This window comes from Liolophura sinensis, chromosome 3 (assembly GCF_032854445.1).
Source record: "Liolophura sinensis isolate JHLJ2023 chromosome 3, CUHK_Ljap_v2, whole genome shotgun sequence".
NCBI lineage: Eukaryota > Metazoa > Mollusca > Polyplacophora > Chitonida > Chitonidae > Liolophura > Liolophura sinensis.
In genome coordinates, this window is record NC_088297.1 from 18772048 (window position 1) to 18789827 (window position 17780).

Genomic DNA, 17780 nt, shown 5'->3' on the forward strand with positions numbered 1-17780 from the left:
TTTGCCAAAATCTTCAATCCCAGAATCCGTCCATTTAAAATATATCAGCAATTCCATTAGACTGCATCACAATGGTGTACCAACAAATACCACACATTTTTACGACCATTTAGCAGTGGGGTTTTTTTATTATTAATTTTTTTTTGTTTGTTCTGACCTTCTTCAGGGCATTTTAGGTTCCGGATTCGCCTTAAAAGTGCAACAACAACAAAGACAAAAACATTTAATCAGACGCCGTGTGCCTGCCGCCATGTTGATTCAGTCGCTATGGAGATGTTACGCAGCTGACGAACATTCCATTTCCATAGCAACCTGGAAACCTCATATGATTCCATGCCCTAGTCCTTCACAGTAAGTGTGAACAGTTAATTCTGTATAATATAAAAGGTTTATTCTAATACGACAAGCGAACTTGAAATGTGATGCCGTTTGCGTTAGTGTTGAAGCGTAAAATGAAAGAGCACGAAGTATATGTCAAGGAAATGACCTCTGAGAAGAAAACTCCATTTGGCTAAACAGTACCGTTTTCCGCACTAAGTTAATCAGTCGATTCTTTTTTGAGAATGTTTGTTATTTATTTGCTGAAATCTGAAAAGCAGGGAATAAAATACTTTATTTGTTCTAATACCAGAAGCGAAGTTGTAATGTGACACCGTTGGCGTTAATGTGAAACTTACATGTAAATTAAAGTTGTAAAGGAGGATGTAAAAAGACGAATTTTTACACTCAAAAATCTAATCTGTTAATTTTAACAGAAATCTGTTGTCTGAGTGATGTTAGAATGTATTCTGTTATTATAACACCATATTCTGTCATATTCAACATAGTATCCTGTTTGTCTAATAGAATGGTTAAGCTGAATTAATAGAACATGTGTGTTATATTTAACAGAACAATCTGCTGCAATAACAGAATACATTCTAACATCACTCAGGCAACAGACTTTCTATTAAAGTTAACAAATTAATTTTTTGAGTGTAGGATGTATTGGAAAGCTTCCGCAATGCATAGAATGGATAGCTCTTATTTGTCACATACAATGAAGACAGTTTAAACTGCGGAATTTGGAGAATGTAACCGTACAATATAATTCATTAACAACGGTTATTTGTTACAAGTTATTGTTAATTTGACATATGAGCCTGAGGTCAATTACAAAACAAGACGTCCGAGATATAATTTTACAACATTAACGTGACGTCACTGCTTTGCAGAAAAATGGGCAAATTGATGCATTTTAATCTGTGAGGGTACCTACATTTATTATTATTATGACTTATCAACGAATATTATTTCCTGAAATATTTACATTGGAGGATTTGCAAGGTATGTCAGCATTATTAATTTTGTATACTCACCTGTGTTAAAATGCAATAATTTGAGCCACCCTTGCCATAAAGCTACGACTTCGTGACACAACGGGACGTCACCACAATTGTGAAACTTCAGTCTAACAATCAGTCCAAATAGCCAATAACTGACGAAACTGTTCAGATACATTACCAATAACTGGGGTCTGACAGTGAACCTAAATAGCCAGTTAATATGCATTTCAGAGAAACGTCTCGACGAGCCAACAGTTCTTTTGTAAGCCGATTTTCCACACGGCGGAGAGATCGTGGATATCAACATAACAACAACAACAACTCAAATAACCAATGTCCGCCCACGCCGACGACAAGGTACGGGTCTGGTCGACGTCATAATATTCCTAACGCCAACACGGACGAGAACGAGATTCCAGACGCTCTAAACAGGTATGGTAAACACACCACACACCGCCTACCACTTTGCGATGATTGGTCAGAGTGAAGAGGGGAGAATGCTGATTTAATATATGGTGATGTGGAAGCAAATTAACACTTGTGGCGATGTGACTCTCTGAAATTGTCTGATATATCTTCGTATAAAAACGATAATAAATTTTAATGCTCAGTAATTACCACAACACATAACCCTTTATACCCTAATTCTTCTAAAACTTGGGACAGATATTAATAGTGTTGAAAGTAGAATATTACATTTCTTTACCAGCCTTTTAGAAAGGTAAACATATGAGTATGTTGTTCATTAAATGGTGAGAAAAAGGAAATTCAACATTCCTGCTAGAATTACACATATACTGACTAAAATGAGCAGACCAAGTGTCCCAAATTTTAGAAGAAATAGGGTACCTTGGCATAACTTTCCTGTTTTAGGAAAGCTGGTTATTTACCTGTCCTTTAATCTTTTCACACAACTTCGACAGGGAATCTGTAGACCTCCCCGCCCTTACAGCTTCTAGGGCTTTGGTGGAAAAGTTCGTCAGTAACTTGCCAAAGGTCGATGGTTTACCCCGAGCAGTTCTGTTTGCTCCACCCATAAAACTGACCGCCATCGTATAAGTGAAAAATTCTTGAATATGGCGTTAAAGAGCAATCACATAAATAAATAAATAAATAAATAAATAAATAAATAAATAGTATAATATGAATGCATAGAACTCATTTCCCCACAAACATTTGTAGAATATTGTAACAAGGAGGTATTCCAAACCGAATCAATAATATTTAATAGTCACCTTTTTCTCGCTTCCCCACCCGTCATATCCTTGGAACCCTTCTTTGTAAACAACCCCAGCTTGTTAAATATTGTCTTGCTTGACCATATTTATAGCCATTTGTCACAAGTCATTATAGTCATCAGTTGTCCCCGTCGCCGATACACACTGAATTAAAGAATCAATCAATCAATCAATCAATCAATCAATCATTCATTCATTTATTAATTCATTCAGTCGATTAATCAGAGTTTCAAATGACTCCCTTGGTGACTTGGTTCGCTTGTAACGCTGCTGTCTTCACGCGGATTTCGTGGCATGGCGGTGCATGCGTACTGACAAGCTAGGGCAGCGCTGTCAACAATTGAGGCTGGACGAATACAAAGTTCGCCCTCTGTAATTGAAGATATTAACAATAGTTATGCATGTAGAAACCTATAAAAATAAACCAGATACATCCAAATAAAAATTTTAAATATTCATTCTTCATTTCCAAATATAGCTGTTTTAAAAATATTTGCGCAGGGTATTGTATATCAGCAAACGTCATATCGTCTTGGCGCATGCGTTGCGAGCAAGCTGGTGTAATGATGTACTTTTATGAAGAAGCCCTGCCTTTTAAACTGAAATAGTTTTGCCGTTCATTTTAACTTGCTCATCCGCAGATCATGATTCTTTACTTGAGTAAGTTTCAATCAACTGTAAACTAAAATTATATTAAGTGCCATCTTTAATGAAATGCTGCGTCCAAGGAATAGCTTTCTGGAACTCTCGTGAGACTTGCGTTATTTGAAAAGCTGAGAATGTTACAACAATAGCAGACAGTTTTTTTTCTAACACAGATCCAGTGTAACCTAACCACACGTGTTTTTCATGGGATTGTATTGATGATAAGAATTGAAAAGCTACGTGAGCACTACGTCAGCGCTACGTCAGCATACGTCACATAGTTCCCAACTGCACGTCGCTCTGCACGCCGAGTTATGTTTCATTGCTTTGCACGCCTGTTCATTGTTTGATTTCAGCGGAGTGTTTGAAGTTATTTTGTGTATCAAGATGTTCAAGTTTAACTTTGGCCGTTTTGTCGTGAACATTTTTTTACAGTTCCCTATGTCTTAAAGAAGTGAACTTGAAGGGGCATATGATTTTTGTTAACGTGTGCCATGGGTATTCTGTTTCATTCCTGATCTCATGTCATTTTAACACTGGAAACACTTAGCGAAAAACGAAATATAACAAGGAATGTAGAGACAAACGTGAAAGCTAATGATAATATACTTAATCGGGTAATTAAGCTCATGGAGTCATTTGTTTTCATTTTAAACTTTTTTGTTTGCAAGAATTAAAAACAAAATCTAGATCCTGGTGGCCGTTTGTGTCATGTCGTAAAGGGAGATAACTTACAGATATTGCCTCCCCATTTTTACTGATTTGCTTTCTTCTGCCTTTTCCACAATTTTTCCCGACCTAGTCTGATTAATCACACATGGTAAGACTTTCCCTTTCCTCAGTGGCTTTTTAGTTTCCGACATAGGACATAATTCCCTTGTAGTAGGAAATCATTTATCCCTGCACAAATTTGTGTGTTATTAAATCCTAACTTATTGTTCGTTGTGTTTGTTCATTGTGTTGTACCGTGTTTTACATATGAATTGTGTTGTTCGTTGGGTTGTTCATTGCGTTCTTCATTGCGCAATGTGATATATCGTGTTTTATGTATGAATCGTATTGTTCGTTGGGTTGTTCATTGTACAATGTGATGTATCGTGTTTTACGTATGAATCGTTTTGTTCGTTGTGTTTGTTCATTGTACAATGTGATGTATCGTGTTTTACGTATGAATCGTATTGTTCGTTGTGTTTGTTCATTGTACAATGTGATGGATCGTGTTTTACGTATGAATCGTATTGTTCGTTGGGTTGTTCATTGTGCAGTGTCTTATACCGTATTTTACGTATAAATTGTATTGTTCGTTGTTTGTTCATTGTACAATGTGATGTATCGTGTTTTACGTATGAATCGTATTGTTCGTTGGGTTGTTCATTGTACAATGTGATGTGTCGTTTTTTAGGTATGAATTGTATTGTTCGTTGGGTTGTTCATTGTACAATGTGATGTGTCGTTTTTTACGTATGAATTGTATTGTTGTTGTGTCTTGTATTCTGAAGTGTGTGTGATTTGACCTTCACGTAATTCCATTCCCAAGATCTTCCTAAAATGTGTGTGTGCACAAATTCTCTGAGAGTAACACAGTAGTGAACTATTAGCGTATTAAAGACTGTGGTGCATCTTATGGTTGATTGTGGTACGCTAGAAGAAGATTTCTGTAGGTTGGTCACAACACTAAACCTAGGCTCGTGGGTAAAGAATAAGCCGACATTTGAGGAGTCCCGCGAGTTCACGCAGATATAGACGAGGCAGGATGGGGGCTCTAGCTAACGCAGATAAAAGGCGAGACTTTACGGTACTTGCTAGACTGAATACACATCTCGCACAGCACGGTCTGTCGACCCGACGGCTTCGTAAAATCATGCCTTTTACCCGCGTTAGTTCGCGAGAGCCTCCACCCTGATTGGCCTCAACCTGCGTGAAGTCGCGCGATTCCTCAAATGCCGACTCAGTTTACACTATATGAATAACAGAGGAATGTTAAAATAGTGTTTTTAAGCGCGTGAGTAGTGAAGTAGTGGCATGGAAATGATACCCCTTAGCTCGGTCTGTGTCATGTATCTGGGCATCTACGTTGTGTATCTAAATCGTTTTGTATTTCTCATTTGATTGTATCTGTAATACACATATCATGTTATCTGTCATAATACACGTTTGTTGAGCAAACTGTCACCTGACAGTGGCATCGGAAGCAGTACGGATGGTACGACCATGGTTGTACCACTTTTCATAAAAAAAAACGTGAAAAAAGTGAAATCAAAAGTGAAGTCGAACCAATTTAATGGCGACAAACAGAATGAAGGCCCAAGCACACACTTGTGCATTATAGACTGTTAAGCACAAAAAATCTACAATGGATCTCCATGTATGTGAAAAAATAAAAGCCTTGTAAAACGATTTTAGTGCTTCTCCTGCTGTCAAGCATGCCAAAGCTTCCGGGGCCTCGCCTCGCCCTTTGTGTTGGGATAGTCGACGGATGGCCGTACTAAATTCGAATTGCTTCCGACGAGCCTGCCTGGTTGTATTAACCTCAAGAAACACACCTGTGATTTGTGTGAATTGTGTGAATTGATATAATTGTTTACCCTAATGGAAGTCCATGCTTCGTGGATATTTTGAGGCAACGTGGATGGAGTTTTAGCTTTTAATGTGAATTTGCCGTGTGTGGCTTATTCGTCGTCTGTTAATATCACCAAAGATGTTATGTTTCGCTGTGTGTCCGCTCACTCTCGATATCCTGGCTCTTTGCAAATGGCTCTAGTTACAAATTTACTTTTAGAAAACCCATCATTGGATGAGCAATCGTTCTTCAGTTACTTGCATATTTGCATAATACTTTCACATCGAATCGAAATGGCTGGTTTTCATTTTAGCGTTGTTAGAGTTATTGCTATAATATAATTATTGCTGATGTCTTAAATACAATAACAATTAAGTCAGATCTGGTTACATGTTTTCCCGTTAGAGGGCAGCAGCATCAGCCTTGTCATGGTGACCTGTACATTCTTTTCTGCGCATGCCTTTTCCGTGAAGATTTAACGGTGTTGCGATGAGAAGTCATATAAATACCGTGACATCGCCCATGGTGGTGCCCTCTAGCGTCAACTTCTGTCACTTTCGTTATGTTCCTATCTTTTTATCAAAAATGTTGACGTAAAATTTAACATTTGATTGATTTGTTTTGTTTTTTTCTGACTGTTGTTTTACGCCGTTTTCAAGAATATTTCACCTCCATAAAGGCGGCTTTAACATTTGGTCCAGAATTTTTTCCCTTTCTCCGCAATTCCCATTTATTACTGTAAAATAGCCATAAATGTGACTTCCCGATGGGAAATTACCGTTACTTTCTACTCCTGGAATTAAAAACCACATGAACGACTCATTTCAATATTTACAGATCATAAGAAAACATTACCCGTACAGCGTAAGGAACATATACGTCTTTGTCACAAGCCACAGAGCTCTTGCTGGCTTTCCACTCTGGTCGAAGTTAGGAAGGTCTTCCAGCAACCTGTAGATGGTCGTGGGTTTCTCCCGGTTTCCTCCCACTATCACTAACATCATTAAAATAAAAAAAAAAAAATAAATCACACACTACAATATCAGATTATTCTGGACTATGCTTTTGACAAACGCCTTTTCGTGAAACAAACAAGTTCTAATCAGCTCCATGCTGGGCAGTACATATAGCCTGGGTTTAAATTAGTAATTAAATTTGTAATTCAAGCCTTGATATATATATATATGATTGATATTTATATAAAAACCATACAGAGAGCAAAACTAAAGCAGCGACAGCGTGGCATAGTTACGAAATGGTCAGACTTAAGCGGTGAAATACGGCTTGTTGTCAATTTCTTTAAGTCAGGCTTTTACTCCGACTGTTCACGTAAATGCGTTAACATAGGAACAGCTTACGTGACCTATGAAAGCCTAAAGCCGAAATTGAGAAGAGATCGGTGTTTCATGAGTTATGAACTGTGACGGATCAGAAAATGTGCAGCATGATATATCAGAATTTTATCAAGTAACATTCGATTAAGACAAAAGCGTTATGTTTTAAATGGCCTGCGTTAAAGCTGGAAACATCTATAGATACTTCTGTAACATTAGCCTCATGTCACACGCAAGTCTTGGTGAAACTTGCACAGATTTGAAGCGGTTTTTATTTACCTATGCCGTTTGATTAACGTAAGTAAATGCCTGGAAATGTTTTTGAGTTTGGCTCTAGTGTCTGTGGTTTTTCTTTTACGAGGAGCCCACTAAGCCTAGCTGTCGGGGATAAAGAATCCATGTCGTCAAGCGTCCGTAAAGAGAACTCCGTGTCTTCCTTCTGCGGAAAAGACTCAGAGGGTAGGTTTGACTTACTTGGTCTACGTTACGTTCCCGCAATACAAACTACCAGTGCAATATGTAGACAACCTGTGTTGAAAACTTAACGGAAATTCCAAAGTGAGAATGTAAAAAACAATCCCTCCCCTTTCGTAAGGGCTCGTGTGATTGGCCAAACACCCGAAAAACCGATCCAACCGCTATCAATGGACAAATGTGGCCGTCGTCAAGTCAATCCCTCCACATTGCTGACCCAAGCTGCTTAGCTATAGAGCACATTTCTTGTAACAGGGGAGGATTGTAGTCTGTATATCCACTGCTAGGCAGGTTGAAACATTATGGTTTTCTTTGGTTCTTGATTTACTGAGTTTAATTGATGCTTGGAGCGGTATGTATCTGCATTAATGTATCAAAGTATAGGTTGAAATATTTGAAGATGCCCGAGTATTTGACTTAATGTTCGCCGTTTTTTCACGATAAATCCCGTTTGGCTAGATTGGCAAGGAATGATGGAAAGGTTCCACTGTAATTTCTTTGAATTTCTTAATTTATTTACTTATTACACTGGCCCTTGACGCCCTGTGCAAGAGCATTTTACTTTTACGACGGTGCTCAGATCAGGTTTACGAGGGTAGGAAACATCAATGATTAAAAAAATTATTTTTAATTAACCATTTTACAGCATTACCACGGTTAAATAGATCAACGGATAATGTTCAATCGAATAAGTAAACCATTCACTTTAGTAGTAAACGTGTCAAACCGTTAAAAAACATTTAATCAAATTTAATGTACATTTTTATCTTTTTTGTCTTTGCAGACGACGTGGACTCCTCATCACCCAGCATGACTCAGCTCACAGATACTCACAAAAAAGCCATCCGGGCCATACGCAAAATTCGATACTTTGTAGCGAGGAAAAAGTTCCGAGAGGCTTTACGTCCTTATGACGTCAAGGACGTCATCGAGCAGTACTCGGCAGGTCACGTGGACATGCTCAGTCGAATCAAAAACCTGCAGTATAGGTAAGATTTTCTGCTGGGCAAATAGTGGACGAATTCTCCAAGGTGGCACGGAGGGACGAAAGACGTCTTTAGTTGTTAAATGAAATTGGCAGAATGCTTGTACTGGTAGCTGCAAAAGTTGTATCTACTGTGTTTTAAATTAGATGAGTTCCGAGTTCGGGCTCTTTTATGACCGAAGATCAAAAAAAGTGTTACTTTATCATGTGACCGGTCAAAAATGTTTTACATCTATTTTGGATTCCATTGACTATAACATGGGCGTCTGAAAAAAGTTCCACAAAACGTTCTGTTGACGAACGATGGAGAAAATTGAGATCAACGTTTGTGAACTTGAGAAGCTCCTCAACGAGGTATCATTTGTGCCTCCGGAACATGGCCAGACAGGTGATCGGTAAATTAATATCAACAAAAGTTGCCAAACATTTTTGACAAATCACATGATTCAGTACGACATTTTTTTCCTTTACCAACAAAAGAGTTCGAACTCTATGCCCCCAGGGCCTCTGTGACCGAGGTGGTTAAACGCGCCAGCGTGGTCCAACGACCCACGAGCCTCTAACCAATGCGGTCGCTGTGAGTTCAGGTGAAGCTCATGCTGGCTCCCTCTCCGGCCATACGTGGGAAGGTATGCCAGTTTCCTCCGGGCTCTGTCCGGTTTCCTCCTGCCATAATGCTGCCCCCCCCCCCCCTACCCTCTGTTGGAACGGTATGCTTAATGAATTAGATAAATCTGCAGAATGTTTGAAATTTTTCATAATTTCATACTCGTCAGTGCATTTATTTTGTTGAGATAAAACTGTCTAATACCATAGGATGATCAGAGTACACTAAAAACATTATTATGTTAAATATAACACATGTATTCAATTAATTCAACATAAAGATTCTATTACTCTAACAGGATATTATGTTGATGAGAACCAGTACTATGTTATAATAAAAGAATACATTCTAGCATCACCCAGGCAACAGCCTGAGAATCCTTGGTAAAGTTAACAGATTAATTTTTGAGTGCATTACAGCCCCCAACTTAGAGACAGTAGAAATTGCTCTCTAAATTTAAAATTGTTGCAACATGATTTTCCTATCTGTTGATAGTAAAAATTGCACTGGAAATTCAAAATTGTTGCAACATGATTTTCCTATCTGTAGACAGTAAAAATTGCACTTGAAATTCAAAATTGTTGCAACATGATTTTCCTATCTGTTGATAGTAAAAATTGCACTGGAAATTCAAAGTTGTTGCAACATGATTTTCCTATCTGTTGATAGTAAAAATTGCACTTGAAATTCAAAATTGTTGCAACATGATTTTCCTATCTGTTGATAGTAAAAATTGCACTGGAAATTCAAAATTGTTGCAACATGATTTTCCTATCTGTTGATAGTAAAAATTGCACTGGAAATTCAAAATTGTTGCAACAGGATTTTCCTATCTGTTGATAGTAAAAATTGCACTGGAAATTCAAAATTGTTGTAACAGGATTTTCATATCAATTGATAGTAGAAATTGCACTTGAAATTCAAATTGTTGCAACATGATTTTCCAGTTGATATCCTTTATGAGCTTTATTATGTATTTCACAGGTACAATGGAATTCACATAAATCGTGAAATGTACATATGTATATGGGGAAACCCCTTTATTATGGACATGTTTGATGAACAAATAAAAACAAATGTTTTAAACATGTTTTAGCGGTTAGCCGTGTGTAATTTTAGTAGCTAGTTCACATGCATTGTTTTTCCGCATAGCAAGTTATTTCGCAAAAACAAATTTTTTCATTGCAGACTGGATCAGATTCTTGGAAAAGCCGGCGGGAAGGGTAAAGACGTCTACGACTCGAAAATAAGCTTAGCCTCTCGAGTAGTCAAAGTAGAACGACAGGTAAGCCCAATGGAGACGAGTATTGCTTTTAATATCAGACTATTTTAAGATTGCAACGAAATTATCTCCCCTTTTCGTAACTCTACGGTTCAGATATATATCTTTATCGTTGGGTACCAAAGTTCGGTTTCCATTGGATGACAAAAGCTTGACTCAAAAAACCTATTGAACTAAATAGTTCCGATACAAATAGAAATTAGTATATAAAGTACATATAGCTAGACGTTTAGACAGGGTGAATTCGGCAACTGCTTCCAAATGTCAGCTTACCAAATTCCTAGCTGTCATCCTATCGTGCCGAAATTTTCAAAGAGCATTTACCAACTCACATGTAATTTCGCTCTGGGACCTGAGATGCCGAGTGGTTAGCATGTTAGCGCATATGAATAACCCAGTAGAAGCGAACCAATGCTATGAGTTCAAGTCCGACTCAGGCTGGCTTCCACTATTGTTGCCCGTTTGAAGGTCTTCCAGAAAACTGCGGATGGTCGTTTGTTTATGTTACCTCCCGCTATAATGTTTACCGCCGACCTATAAGTTAAATATCCTAGAGTATGGCGTAAACCACCAGTCCAAAAAATAAATAAAAATACAGTAGATAAATTTCGTCCTTGAGGACCTGCATGTATGACTTTATTTACAAGTACATGTTCAGTGTTTCTGGTCTTCCGGACAATCGGGCACTGTTTACCGTTTATTCGAGGAATATTTGTTTATTTATTTATTCTATTGGTGTTTTATGCCGTACTCAATGAAACTTCACTTATACGACGGGCAGAACCCGGGGGAAACCCACGACCTTTCCCTAGGTAGCACTGTTACCATCAAATGATTCATCAACCTTCCCAACTACGGCTGGAGATGAAGCCAGCATTAGCTAGACTTGAACTCACAGCAACAGCATTGATGAGAGGCTACTAGGTCACTGCGCCGCGCTGGCGTGCTAACCACCTCGGCTACGGAGTGCCCCCTCCCGTCTTCTTGACACATGACTCTTAATTCTTTGTAGCGAATACTTTGAACCGAGGAGCGAAGGTTGAGTGTTCTGGTTCTGTTTTGCTTTTTTTTTCTCATATTCATCCAGATGAAGAAAACAAATTTTAGAATGTGTCAGATCCAACTTCTCTGAGTGTTGAGTAACCGGCTCAGCTATTTGCCCTAAATGTATTTTTAAATGATTTCATCCGTTATTGTGCTTTTTCACCACTTCGGCTTACAGGTGGATGATATCGAATCAAAGCTCGACCTCTTGATCGACATGTACCGAGAAGACAGGGAATACATGATGCAACAACAACAAGTGTTCAAAGCACTGTTACAATCAAATGACCAATTAGTAACGCAGAATGTAGTTACTGCAGAACCAAAGCCATTCGCAGCTCTGGCAAATGCCGGACATGCACGATCTCAGCCTATGTCAATCAAGCCAAGGCCAATATTAGTGGACAAATCAGCTCGTGGGGCCAGTGAACCGGCCACGCCCACCACGCCCATTTTAAGAAATCCTGTGCGGCCAATGCAAAGAAACCACTCCGACCTTGGCACCAGGGTAAAGAAAAAAGTGACTTACAGTGGCTGTTTAAACCTGGACGCCGCGCCGCTGAGACGTAAAAGAGATGTCAAATTCTCAGTGGAGCCTGTTCACTCCAGAGATCCAGAGCAACCGCGAAATACGCAATCCTGCGAAAATATTCCGCTACGCGAAACTTTTCCACTTCGCGAAGCCATTCCTCTTCGCAACATACCCTCGCCGCCAAAGCCCAATGAGAGTGAGGCGAAAACCACGCCCCTTCCAAGCGCGGACGTCGACGAGGACAATGACGATTCGCTAGGCACTGATATTTATTACACGGACGCTTTTGATAACTTGGACTCGCCCACATTGGACGTGACTTTCTCTACCGGCAGCGTCAGCAGCAATGACCAAACCTACACAGTGCAAGGAGAAGATAGTGATCGACATAGCACGTCAAGTGCCTGCGAAAAAGAGGCTCTGCTATGGGGTGACGACGACGGCATGGTGTAACCAAGGGGAGGCAACTATCACCGGATTTGACAGGGTTGTGCGTTTGATAAAAAAACCGAAATAAATGGACCAAGTGTTTCAAAACAAAATGGCGCACACAGAATATGCAGAAATAGAGGCTGGACCTAATCCCTGTGTAAATTCTGTGCCAAGTTGTGAATCGGGAAAGGCCAGCGTCTGTGAAACTTACGTGTGAAATTCATCAGGGTTTATGCGCTGTGTTTGATTTATTTATTTATTTGACTGGTGTTTTACGCCGTACTCAAGAATATTTCACTTATATAACGATGGACTGGACTTGAACTCCCAGCGACCCGCATTGGTGAAAGGCTCCTGCGTCATTACGCTGCGCTAGCGCGCTAACCAACTTAGCGGCTGTGTTGGGTCACAGTGTTATTAACTGAACGGAACAAATCTGTGTGAAAAAAACCCATAGATAGACTAATGTTTCCAACCCTAGGTCGTTTCTTATCACTTTTTAACATTTTCTAAAAACTATATCTGGGTCCCAAATCCCAAGTGATTCTCGTGGAAATTTATAAGTACCTTTTTATTCATCATTTCAACAATTTAAGAACAACAAGAAACACTTCTAAGGAAGAAAAAGGATGTTTGACATGTATTATAGTTGTTAATTAGTTTCTTACAGAATTCAATTTGATCAGCTGCGTTTATTTTGTAACCATGGATAAAGTCAACACCGTAAATTAAATTATGAAGTAATGCCTAATTTATGCGCATATTTTATGCGAGAAATTATACGCGTTTTTTCCATTAATGTTTCAGGAAATTGTCGCAAAGCAAACCATTTTTGGTGTTGAAGGTCACTTCAAATTGGATAAACTTGCTTGCCAACCTTTAGGTCAAAAAATGCACAACAGATGTTTCCCCAATCTGTTAAGATCGATTTGTTTTATTTGACTGATTCCTGTTTAAGAATAACGACCCATATTTCTTTCTGGAAAAGAATTCTGATTGACTTAACTGGACAAAAACGTAAGGCTCACTTCTTATTCACAGACTCAATGACTCAAAAAACCAGGGCAAGACACTGGCATAGAAAGCGAATAGTTATTCCCCTCCAAAAAAAGAACGGCTGATGAGCCTACTCATTAAGTAAAGCGTCATCTATTTGGTGTAATACCTAACTGCACAGAGACAATGGGGAAAAGTGTGATTAAATGTAATAAGAACTTGAGAGTCGATGAAGTATGCGTGAATGGTTGGCACTATATTACGTCACTTCGAGTGGCAAAGACGTCGCTCACATGTGATATTATCAGACGATGTTATTGTTCAGGTTCCAAGTTCAAAGAGGCATTAGAAGAAAGCCATTAGATTAAGTACTGAATGAGATTTGAATCTGAATTGCCCGATTACGTTGAGAATTTTTTCTATTTAATATTTTTTCATCTAATAAACCCTTTAAAACCAATATATACAATTCGGTATTTGCATAGTTTGCTTGTGTTAAACTCAGGTGAGGAAAGGTACTGGTTGTATGAAAGCGCAATGGTGGGTGTCTCACAGACACTTTATACGCCTTCTCCTTGACCATGTCCAACTATGTCTGCAACTGTGAAGGGGAGATAACTCTTCCAGTGATAGAGCCACGAGCCAGGGTTTGCCAGAGGGCGCTGATGTATACTTAGACCACGTGATCTTCCCATGTGTCGTTAAAAACTGTTCCAACTGTTCCGCATATTGTACATTCACAATGACATTTTCCACTTTGTTACAATATACGAGACAAAAAAGAGAAGTGTCTCAATTTTTTTAAGAATCAGTATTAAATATGCACATTACTACATTCTGTATCACCGCACCTGGTGTGTTAGCCAGGTTTTTTGTCTTTCATATTTCCAGTTGTTACCTAATGATGAAACAAGCATACAGATATAAGGTTTAATGTTTGTTATGGGAACGAATTTATATGTGAAGGAAACGGGTATGTGTACGGTGATATTGGTCAGCTATGAGTTTGTCGCACTATGAGTGTGCTCTATGAGTTGTTCTATATCGATGCGAATTTTCTGGATGTAGCACTATTTTCTCTCAAGCCAATCTATGTCCAGCAAACTCACTGACACACTTGGCATAATATAATGCAACTGATACTCCGAAGAGCGAAAAAAATTTTAAGTTGACTCAATATTTCGACTAGTTTATTCGGCTACAATCAGAAGAGTGCTGTTCCTGTGCAATATACAACAACAAATGAGCCGAAATACTGAGTCAACATGAAATTTTCTTTGGTCTTCAATTAAAGAGATTCTCTAATTAAATGCACATATGTTAAATAAATGTCGTTTACCTGTATTACGTTCTGTGCCAAAGCTAAACATTTTAAATGCTTTTCAAGCGCAAATAATGAATGTCCATTCTTTACGAAACACTAGTAAGTATTGTAAAAACTATGTTCTTGCTTTATTATTTTCTGTTATAATTAAGATCACCATGACAACAAGATCACCGCATGAAGGATTTTATTTAATCTCACGCATAACGTTTATAAGAAGCGAAATCACACGATCCTGACATTTTCTTGTTATTCGCAGACAAAAACATTATTTAATAATTTTCACTCAACTTCTCCAAATTTGAGGACTAATATATCCAAAATGATTCAAATTCTTTTTATCTACATTTTTCTTTAAGATTTTTTTCATTTTTCTTAAGATTTAACAGTTGAAGCACAACACTGATAATAACTAGGCACGCGTGCTTCAAATTTTATGACTTAAATTCAATTTTTTGGTTTGCCTAAAAGTTCAGGATTGACAACATAACAACATATATATATATCGTTTTTTTGACGTTTAATAAGATCAGTTACAAAAATGTTGTCTACATACCAAAGATATCATAAACAAAATGCTGATATTTGTCACAGATGTTCAAATAGATTGTAATTTTGCCCCACTCTTACTTAAAACAAAATCTATGCTTCTAACATTGTTTTTTAAAGGTCTATCTGACTATAAGGCATCAATGTTAACGCTTAAAAACTTCAGCAAGATTTACATTCAGTAAAAAGATAAAGAAATACCAGTGTCGCGAGTTTATGTAGTGTCCTGAACATGTATGTATCTCTTCTTGGTAGGCCATTTTTTTCTCAGATTTTCTTAAACTTCTGTGTGTTCTCCTTAACAAATCTTTTACTAGACAGAGTGGTGCGTCGAACACTATTATAAAATAGACAGCATAGGAGTTTTGAGATGGAACTCTTTTATTGCCAAAGGTGAAAAAAAGTTCTGATGTATCATTTGACTTCTCAAAAATTTTGGGTAGCCTTTGTCAAATTAAATCACTGGTATTCCGTCTCACCATGTTCCGTAGGCACAAATGACACCTCTTTCTTTCAGGAATGACTTTAGATTAGAAACACCCAGTTCCTTAATTTTAGCATTGTTCTTCGACACCAGAGAGCTTTTTCAGAAGTCCACGTGGTGGTAAATGTAATCAAAACATAAATGCACAACATTTCTAACAGGTCACACCGTACACTTGAACCTTTACCGATAAAAGAGTTCGAATTCAAAACTCAGTTTCCGTTCAGGGGAGGTAAATCTGTAATTAAAACTTGCTATGTGACTTATGTCTACCTTATTTGGTGGTAAAGTTGTTTTACTCATCCTATCTGTTTTGCTTAGCGTTAGCTGCAGTTCTCTGTATAATGTACCATTCCAAACACCACGCTGCCAATTTTTCGGTATATCGCCCACTCCCACACCCAACCCACCCCCACTCTACACGCCGCTTTCAAAGTCCGTTTACATCACTGCCACCACTAGCAAATTTTGTACAAAAATCGTGAACAAAGCACAGGTCACTGGGATCACGGGGACAAAACGTGAAGTGACGTCATAAAACACAAAAAGTCCGCTTCAGTCTTTGTTTCTGTTAATTCTTGATATACATGCTTCCTCTTCAGTTTAAGTTATGCACAGAATGATTCTAACTACACCTGAAACAATTTTGTTGATCATGCTGATTATAGTTCCGTGCGATGACGCAAGTAGTGAGGCTCATCCAAGGGTCAGTGTTGTAAAGTGTTGTAAAGCGAGCGTTCAGAGCTGCGCATGCGCTGTATACACTCTCTATGTTAGAATCAGTATACACTCTCTATGTTAGACATTGAGCTGTATGAAAATCTCTAATCAGAATGATTACTTTGAAGAGCTCGATTTAAAGTTTGACGGATAATGTTAATAATATGTTACTTTCGTGATATCTTAAAGACGCCAGTTTAAAAGGAAATGCTATCATCGTGAGACCAGTCGGAACTCCTCGTGTGTTTGCGTACAAGACGAAATAATTCCTCTCAACCTTACCTTAGCGGAATGACACAAACCAAATGACTGTCTTGGTGCATCAAAATTTACAAGCATCGGTGCGATTGAGAAGACAAGGTAAACTGTAAAATCGGTTTTACCGAAGAACGGCGGAAAGACCCGATAGAGTTACGAGCGGAGCATAGGGCCAATACGGGCAATAACTCAGGTTAAGTGACCCTGTGAATTAGATAATGATATTGTATCATCGCCATCAAACTTGTACAAAAAACATCACGTTATTGTTGAAATTCTTCTTCAGACTTGTTTTCAAATAAAGATGAAATATTAAACCATATACCAGGTCCTTAGTTATCAATTGTAGGTTGTTAGAAACAAAGCATTGAGAGTGTTTGAGTTTTTTTTTTGTTTTGTTTTTTTTTTGCTTATAATATTTTACCTTGCATTTATTAAAGTGTTAACACACCTCATCGGATGTTGCCTACGGGAAATCAAGGTTATGATTTTCTCTTATCTTCCTGCTACATTACCGGATATCCCGGACATTATACGGGCATGGTTTTCTCCTGTCATGTTTCCATATTTTTGTACAGGTATAACGAGCACGTTTTTTCCCCCGGTCTCGCTGCTACATAAAATTCCTAACATTACTGACATGCTCTCTCCTGCCATCCTACCGTATTCACACCCGGACATCATGGGTGTGTTTTTTCTTTTGTCACGCTGCTATATTAAAACCCGGACATTACGGACATCTTTTTTTTCCCCTCTCGTGTTTCATTATAACTACCCGGACAGCATGGGTATGGCTATATAAAGACCCGGAATTCATACGGGCATAGTTTTCTCCTGTCAGGCTACTATATAAAGACCCGGACATCATTCGCCATCATTTTCTCCCGTCAGGCTGCTATATACAGACCCAGACGTTATACGGGCATGATTCTCTCCTGTCACGCCGACATATAAAGACCCGGACATATTATAGGGGCGCGGATTTCTCCTA

General features: G+C 38.4%; 1 protein-coding gene across 1 annotated transcript in view; it reads left to right on the forward strand.

Annotated features, from left to right (window-relative positions):
- The window catches only part of LOC135463440 (potassium voltage-gated channel subfamily KQT member 1-like), a 161597-nt gene extending 149118 nt beyond the window's left edge, over positions 1–12479 (forward strand). The window contains exons 7-12 of the mRNA XM_064740699.1: positions 167–351; positions 1557–1757; positions 7464–7561; positions 8361–8565; positions 10357–10453; positions 11673–12479. Of these exons, the coding sequence (XP_064596769.1) occupies positions 167–351; positions 1557–1757; positions 7464–7561; positions 8361–8565; positions 10357–10453; positions 11673–12479 (1593 nt within the window). The remainder of the gene's footprint in view (positions 1–166; positions 352–1556; positions 1758–7463; positions 7562–8360; positions 8566–10356; positions 10454–11672) is intronic.
- Positions 12480–17780: the final 5301 nt, after the last annotated feature.